Source organism: Oryza glaberrima, chromosome 7 (assembly GCF_000147395.1).
Source record: "Oryza glaberrima chromosome 7, OglaRS2, whole genome shotgun sequence".
NCBI lineage: Eukaryota > Viridiplantae > Streptophyta > Magnoliopsida > Poales > Poaceae > Oryza > Oryza glaberrima.
In genome coordinates, this window is record NC_068332.1 from 1,641,458 (window position 1) to 1,650,362 (window position 8,905).

Here is an 8,905-nt window from a genome sequence, read left to right on the forward strand (position 1 = left end):
TTATAGCCAGATTCCAGGTATTGATTTCAATGATGTCTTTTCCCCTGTTGTGAAGCATAGTTCAATTCGCACTTTACTCAGAATTGTTGCAATGCATGATTATGAACTAGAGCAAATGGATGTTAAGACTGCATTTTTACATGGGGAGTTAGAAGAGGACATTTATATGGAGCAACCTGAAGGTTTTGTTGTTCCTGGAAAAGAGAACCTAGTTTGTAGGTTGAAGAAATCTCTTCATGGGTTGAAGCAATCACCTAGACAGTGGTATAAGAGATTTGACTCTTTCATGCTTTCTCAGAAGTTTAGAAGATCCAATTATGATAGCTGTGTTTATCTCAAAGTTGTTGATGGTTTAGCTATATATTTGCTTCTTTATGTCTGATATGTTGATTGCTACAAAAGACAAATCAGAGATAGCAAAGTTGAAGGTATAATTGAGTAGTGAATTTGAGATGAAGGATTTGGGTGCAGCGAAGAAAATTCTCGGTATGGAAATTACTAGAGAAAGACATTCTGCCAAGTTATATCTTAGTCAGAAAGGTTATATTGAAAAAGTTCTTCGTCGTTTCAATATGCATGATGCAAAACCAGTGAGTACTCCTTTAGCTGCACATTTCAGATTATCTTTAGATTTATGTCCACAGTCAGATTATGATATTGAGTACATGTCTAGAGTTCCTTATTCAAGTGCAGTTGGTTCACTTATGTATGCCATGGTATGTTCTCGTCCTGACTTATCACATGCATTGAGTGTTGTCAGTAGATACATGGCTAATCCTGGCAAAGAGTATTGGAAAGCTGTTCAATGGATCTTAAGATATCTACGTGGTACATCTAGTGCTTGTTTGCAGTTTGGGAGATCTAGAGATGAACTTGTTGGTTATGTGGATTCAGATTTTGCTGGAGATTTGGATAGGAGAAGATCGCTCACAGGTTATGTTTTCACTATTGGAGGATGTGCTGTTAGTTGGAAGGCCAGTTTGCAAGCAACTGTTGCCTTGTCTACTACTGAAGCAGAGTATATGGCTATTTCTGAAGCTTGTAAGGAAGCTATTTGGCTTAGAGGTTTGTACACTGAGCTTTGTGGAGTTACGTCTTGCATTAATATATTTTGTGATAGTCAAAGTGCAATATGCCTTACAAAGGATCAGATATTCCATGAGAGAACAAAGCACATTGATGTGAGATATCACTTTATTCGAGGTGTGATTGCTGAAAGTGATGTCAAGGTATGCAAGATAAGTACTCATTATAACCCAGCTGATATGATGACAAAGCCAGTTCCTACTACTAAGTTTGAGCTTTGCTCAAGCTTCATTGGTGTTAGAGTATAATCCTAGAAACTATTTGACGCACGGTGATTTTACCTACATGAGGTATTTTTTGGTGTTTGATGTTTTTTATGCTACAAGAGGAAATTTGTCTCAAGGTGGAGATTGTTAAATATGCGATCCGAATTTTGGGCCCACAATATACTCGGATTAGTTTTCTAGTAGGAGTCCCTATTAGGTGTCTTTCTATTATCCCCTATATATACTCTTGTAAGCCGTACGGGAAGGGGTGACGTTCCCATTGTGATTCCCCTACGTTTATAATCATCTCCTCTATAGTGATCATTGCCGATCGGCGTCCGTGGTTTTTTCCCGTAAGGGTTTTTCACGTAAAATTCGTGTCTCCGTTGTGTATCTATTTTCTTAACAGATTGATCACGTCCTTCGTCAGTTCATCGTGTTCTCCTGTGTGGTCAGCGTTCTCGCTTGCAGTGCATGCATGTTCGACTCTCCAAGACATATGCTCACCCTCCTTAATAATATTGATACTATCAGGCTAGGATTTGAATTAGGAATTCAAATTTTAACTTTGAATTCCATGAACTAAGGGTAAATTCCAGAAAGAATGTCTTAAAGTTTTTGACGATATTCAGATTTTAGAAAATTCAGGAATTTTGATTTTTGGAGAAAGACAATTTTGGTAGGAAAGAAATTTCAAAGGCAATTTTGAATTTGATTTGCAAATTTGAAAACCGAGTTTAGGGAAAAATTTTGGGATTTGAACTAGATTTTGAATTAGAATTTCAAAGGAATTCTGTGAGCAACTTAGGAGGGATACAGCGATTTTATAATTCGAAACCAGTGATTTTCATTTCGATGGAAAATTTTGGATCGAGATTGGGATGGTCATAGGGAGGGATCTAATTGAGATCTTTGGAACAAGAACTAAGACACACTAAATAACTGAATTTGTTGAATTGGGTTTTTATTAATCATACTAACAAATCATATACAGATTATTTTCCATTATAAACCAAATTAAATCCCTCCATTTTGATAAATTGGAGGTACTATTTTATCAAAAGTACCATGAGTTACCTCCAACTGTTTATATGTAAAATAATACTACCTAGCATGCAAGAAACATGACTGTGAGACAAGAAACTAAGGTAAAAATTGTTATAGAAATTTAAGAAATCAAAGTTAATTGTGGTTGTTTTACTCTGCATTTGGAGAATCCTATTTATCAAATTATGTGCCAGATTTCTTATGTGTGCTTGACAGAGGTTGGCAGTTGCCAATGCAATCAATACCTGCCTTGTATTTGCCTCGACGGGTACTCTAAAATATGTGGCTTCTTATGATATTGCTTGTAGTAATCTAGCCAATATCCTATATTTTTTCTTCGAAAAAGTATATCTTTTAATTTTTAACAAAGGTTGTGCTTTATTGAGTGGTTGCCTGCAGTTACCACAATCAAGTATCAACTCTGATAGTTGTCAGAAATAAATAAGGAATAGAATCTGAAAATGCTTGAATTCTAAAGCTCACACGCTCTCTGCACATTGTCGGACCGACAATGGATAACTCTGACGAAGTAAAAACAGAGAATCAGACAGTCTGTTCGGCGATCTCGCTGCAGCCTTTCAGGGATTCTCTTCTCCTTCTATTCAAAATTACATGCAAACGTGGCCATCCCACGTTCGACTAAAATCAGTTCAGCCACAGTTACAGATTTAACATAATTTTGGTTGAACTGGCCAAGTAATATGCATGAAAGGAAACTTCAAGACAACTAAAACAGCACAAGAACAGAAATATGGCATGAACAAGGATGTTGATTTCGTTTTTTGGTTAGCTAATATTTACTTTTCCTTCCCTGTTTCTTAGAAGAATAAATAATTTACAGTGAGCATCCACAAATTTGAAAAAAAAAACCTTCTGGGTCCTGATTTTGTTAAGAAAGCAACATTAGTACAAGGCTGGGAACGCCAGCTTACAATAAAGCTACAATATGTTCATACAAGTAGACAATCACTACCGGGAATCCCGTCCATTTGTATCATCTTCCATTCGTGAGGCTCGATGTCAGGTTGTTACTGCAAACTGTAGATGGCACAGATTTGTACTGGTCGAAACCGTCGTTTTGCAAATATCCCAACATGCTATAACTCAAGTTTGTGGGCATCAACTCAGGAAGTGGCATCTCATTGTCGAGGTATTGCATGACTTGATGCATACTGGGCCTTATGCTACAAATTGGATTTGCACACAACAGCCCTAGCTTTAAAACAAGATTTACCTCATCTGCACTGTGGTCTCCTTGTAATCTGACGTCCAGTGTGCTTGTCAGTGATCCTTTTTGCCAATGCTCAACAACCCAATCAACTAATATTGTCGGGCTATCATGTGTGTAATTGTTAATAGGTCTTCGCCCACATGTTACCTCAAGAACAAAAATGCCAAATGCATATACGTCTGTTAGAGGGGATGCCTTACCGGCCCGCGCCATCTCTGGTGCTATATATCCAAAGGTACCAGCCACATGTGTTGTTTGTGGGTCATTGCCATGCTCATATAGTCTTGCAAGGCCAAAGTCTCCTAGATGACCGTTCATTTCAGCATCAAGAAGCACATTGCTTGCTTTGATATCTCGGTGGATGACAACTTTCTCCCACTTCTCATGGAGATATAATAGTCCAGATGCAACACCTCTAATGATATGAAACCTCTGACCCCAATCTAGTGTAGACTTGTCATCTTTATAGTGTAAATACTTGTCCAGACTTCCATTTGGCATATGGTCATAGACCAATAAGAGTTCACCTTTCCTTCTACAATAACCAAGCAACTGAACAACATTGCGGTGTCGGATGCGGCCGATACTGACAATTTCAGCGATAAACTCCTTTATCCCTTGCTTCGATTCATGAGACACCTTCTTGATAGCAACCTCCAATTTAGAGTTTGGAAGCACACCTCTATACACCTTCCCAAATCCTCCAACACCCAGAATATTCTCATTCCTAAATCCTTCAGTTGCGTCAAATAAATATTTGTATGAGAAGTGGTATGGCCCAAATTCAACCTCCCAATCTTCATATAATTCAGCATACCTCATTCGCCTCCACACCAATGCTGTGACTGCTGCTCCCATAAGTAGGATGACTGTGGTGATGACTATCGGTAGGATTATCTTCAAAGTTTTAGAATGGACTTTTGGGCCAAATCGAGGTAACTTTGGTAACTTGGTGATATCTATGGTCAGAGCAGGACTGTTCATTCCAAAGCTCCAGCCAAGAATATAATTCAATGTACCGACACGATTAGCACCCGATGAGAAGCCAATGTATGATACACCTTCATCTAAAATTGTTGAGAGGTTGATGATTGTTGACAGCATTGGTCTCAATGGTTTGGTTAGCTTGAGGGGGGCTATGGTCACTTTGATCTTTGTGGCATCTCCATCATAGTCCACCCATATTTGCACTGACTTGCCACCAACAAGGGGCAAGTCATTGAAAATGCCGTTCTTGTCATCGTAGAAGCCAGCGGGATGGGTCTCTGGCGGTCTGCTGAAACTATTGTTGATAGAAATGCTGATGTCGTTCTCGTTGTTCTCCAGAAACCTTTTGTCTTGGCAACTTACAAGATTGATTGCAAGCTTGCTGCTGCTCTGACCATACTCGAGATCCTTGCTCGGAAATATCATGAAAGCCATGGTGTTGGCACACATATTACCAGGAACCATGTTGAGCACAAAGTTTACTGAGAAGGGCTGCACTGCCCCAAAAGGTACCTTCCGGAATTGCCATGGCGTCGGATACAATGCGTAGCTTGCGTTGTAAGTATTTGTGCCATTGGTTAGCTCAAGGATTCCATTCGGTGTAACCATGGCTGTACCACTAAGGATAAGGTTGCTGCCGGAGAAGCCATTATTGTAGATGAACTGGTCCTGTCCACTATTGGCCGTGGTGAAGGATGTGAGCTTTAGGGTCAGGAAGAGGAAGAAGCAAGCTAAATGCTCCATGGCAAGACACTTGCAACTGCAATATAATGGACCATGAGAGGTGGTGTGCAACTGGTGGTACAAGTCGACCCAATTTATTTGTGACGACAAGGATATATCATTAGTTATGTAGGGATGACTTCTGTGGTGTCAGTCAGTCTTCCATATAGTCTTTTCCATAACGTGTGCGTGGGTGCAATGACACGAGTAACCGTCCAGGTCCGTCAGCAAATGTGAAAAGGAAATTTGATGTTACTATATATAGGCACTGAAAATAGAATTTACTATCAAATACGTAGCGCAATACAAAATATATGTAATTCTATTTTGAATAAACTCTATTCTTTTATAAGAAATAAACTTCAGTTTAGCTGCATACAAAACTGTATGAGAAATCTGACTAGTTATATTAGTTAGGTTAATGTCCCTTTCAGCAAATTAAAGCATGATATATATTCCAAGTCAAAGTCTCACGAGGTGTCTTTTCTCGCCAAGTATGGACGGCAATCTTCTTGAGGCTGGGGTTAGACGAGGTTGCACCTCAGCCCTCTACCGACCACTTTCTAAGGTGGTGGAGCCAAGCGACCAAGAATCAGCCGAAGGAGCTGCGAAGGGGGATTAACTCTTTGGTGACCCTAGTGGCTTAGGAGATTTGGAAGCACCGCAACGACTGTTTTTTCAATGGCGCCAATCCTAGAGTTGCAACGGTCTTGCAAGTGGTAGAAAATAAGGGTTATCTTTGGTGTGTTGCAGGAGCTTCTGGCCTTCAAAAGCTCCTTTGTGGGACGGCAAGCCTAGGCAACTAAGCATGTGTGTGGGTCTCGGTAGGAGGGCTCGGGTCCTCCCTTTTTGTACATACTTTTGTTTTTTGTGCTTTTGTGTTGTTTTTCTTCCCCTTAATGAAATGAAATGCAGCTCTCCTGCATTTTCGAGAAAAAAAAACAAAGTCTCACGAGGTTCATGGACTTAATTTCCGCAACAAGAACATTACAACAGTGCGCTGCCCGCAACAGGGTGCGACGGGTTGAACACTTGTGACACGGTGACTAGCCGGTTGCTACAGTGAAGCCCAAGGCCAATTCATGGCAATCGCACAGCCCAGGTGCTAGGACTCGTCAATATGGAGATTAGCTCAAGAATCTTTTCCTCGTGTCACCATAAGCATCCACGAGTGGATCTAGGTGAGGAAGAGGATGCTCACTCGCCACACATAGGGTTCCTTGAGAGAGGTGAGGAGATCCAGTGATTTGGCAGCGCCGCTCGCCGGATCTGGAAAGTGCCAGAGCGGAAGTGTGATCACCGCTCGTTCACGGAAGTGGTGATGGATTGGCGTCCACCAAATCCTGAGTGGCAAGCCTACAAGCGCAAGGCGATGGACCAAGGTGGTGGAGATTGGGGGAGACAAGGCAATGGAGATTGGGGAAATCAGGACGAAGGTTATTGGGGGGAGCGTGAGGAAGAGGAATTGCGGAAGTAGCTGTTGCAGACCCGAGGCATGGTGACGAGGGATGGGCGATACCTCAATCATCCATTCCAGGAGCGCGGAGATGCAGATCGAGGAGCTAGGGGCTCAAAGCGGGCGATCAAATGCTTCAAATGCGGTAAGGAAGGCCATCACCTGGCGACTTGCCCCAATCCTCCCCCCCTCCCCCCCCCCCCCCCCGCTGTGCTACTCCTGCCACAACATGGGCCATATCTCGGCTCACTGCACCATGAGTTTGTTGAATAGAGGTGTTAAGCTGTGCAGATTTGGGATCCTCGGGCAGGGCTTCTACAATTTGCATGTGGATATCCCCGATAATGAAGCGGTCATGATTCCTGTGAGAGGGATCCTGTTGACGTGAAAAACACACACTGGCCTGGGAGATCTGCTTAGCTCCAGTGCAGGACCAAAGGTTGGTGAGATGCAGGCGTGCCAGTCAGTTTGACCCTGCAACTGACAAGATATACAAATAGAAGATCAATGAGCCAATCGGCTGACAAGCCGATGGAGTGATTCCAGCCGATGCCGATACCAGCCGATAGTGATAGGGTTTTGAGCTATCGGCTATATGTCCAATGTAGATAATGATACTTGAGTAAATAATAATATAAAGGCAATCGGCTGATGATAATATAGTATAACAATAATATAATCCAGTATAAACCAATTGGCTAGCAGTATGATATAATAGAATAAGTACTGATCCGAAGGTTAAAGCATACATCGGCTAGAGATCTGATGTCATTAAATCCACAAAGATTAGATAAATCAATGAAACCTTTGTTGCGATCGGCTAAATCCAACTTATATGTATATGCAATCCTTATAAGCCGATGCAACGTCCAGATAACTTATTGGCTAGCACCCCGATAAAACACTAGCATGAACCTATCGGCTTAACAAGACTTATATTATCAACAACAATCTAGTAGGTCAAATCTAACCGATGCAGCACGAGATTATATATGATAATCTAATACTCGATGAGCCGATAGATTTGTCTAATGTGATGGATATAACAAGTCTATTTATAACAGCATTATGATTGTAGAGATATATCGGCTAAGACAGAAGATCAGACCTAACCGAGACAGTTCCAACTAAACCGATGCGTCTCTAAACACAATGCAATTAAAGATAGAATTGAGATATCAGGTAGGCAAATATATCAACCAAACTAGAGTGATCCAAGAGATCAAAGTGATGCAGCCTTGAACAACACCAACGTAGCTGATAGATTCACCAGGGCCGGCAGAACGTAGGACTTACCCCTTCGCCGAAGATCGAACTGAACCGATGCAGCCCCGCGTAAGGTGCCAAATTTCACCGGATGATAAGTGAAAACCTCAGGAAAAAGGGTGGTGATGCGCCAAGAGTAGTATTGATCGTGGGATAATTTACAATGACCCGAGTGTACATATTTATACCCATGGGGAGATACTAGTTCTTATAGGATAAGAAAGAAACTTTCCTAAAGATAAAAGGAAAATATAAAGTCCTCATAGGACACTAAAACACTTTCCTAAAGATAAAAGGAAACTAACAAACTATTCCTAATTAATAGATAACTTGCCATGCCGCATCCCCCTTGAACTCGGTCACTTCTGGATAAATCTCCTTTAATTGATCCGACTCCACCAAGAACACAATTGTTGGCGATTTGACGACTCCCATCGGCCGATTCCAAGACTCTGAAGCTGATACTGACTCTAGGCCGATGATGACTTCGGGCTTACCAAATTTTGGCATTAACAGATCCTCACTATGATTCATGGGGAGGCCACAGTGGGGAAAGTAATCAATGAGCTTAAACCTGTTTATAGGGCTGAATTGGGACTGGAAAGTTAAGCAACTGAATGATAAATAGTTGCTGATTAATTTCCCTTCTAAAGAGGTGAGAAGTAAAATCTCAACATGTAAGAGCTTCGATTTTGATACCTGTCCAATCAAGGCAAGTGTGGTTGTGGTGTGGGTGAAGATCTATGGGGTCCCAAAGCTGGCAACTAGGGAGGAGGAGGAGTTGGAAGAAGAAGATAATTTCAAAGAGGTATCATACAAAAAGAAAGCAAAAGCAAAAAAAGTGGAGCCAATTGTTCTTCCAGGATGAGTTTGAGGAACGGAGAGATGGCAGTTGTACCAATT

At 41.3% G+C, this 8,905-nt stretch overlaps 1 protein-coding gene across 1 annotated transcript; it reads right to left on the reverse strand.

Annotated features, from left to right (window-relative positions):
• Window positions 1-3,172: 3,172 nt before the first annotated feature.
• On the reverse strand, window positions 3,173-5,301 carry LOC127778764 (L-type lectin-domain containing receptor kinase SIT2-like). The gene has a single exon (XM_052305383.1). The coding sequence runs from the start codon at window positions 5,299-5,301 to the stop codon at window positions 3,334-3,336; it is 1,968 nt and encodes a 655-aa protein (XP_052161343.1). The 3' UTR covers window positions 3,173-3,333.
• Between the last annotated feature and the right edge of the window lie 3,604 nt (window positions 5,302-8,905).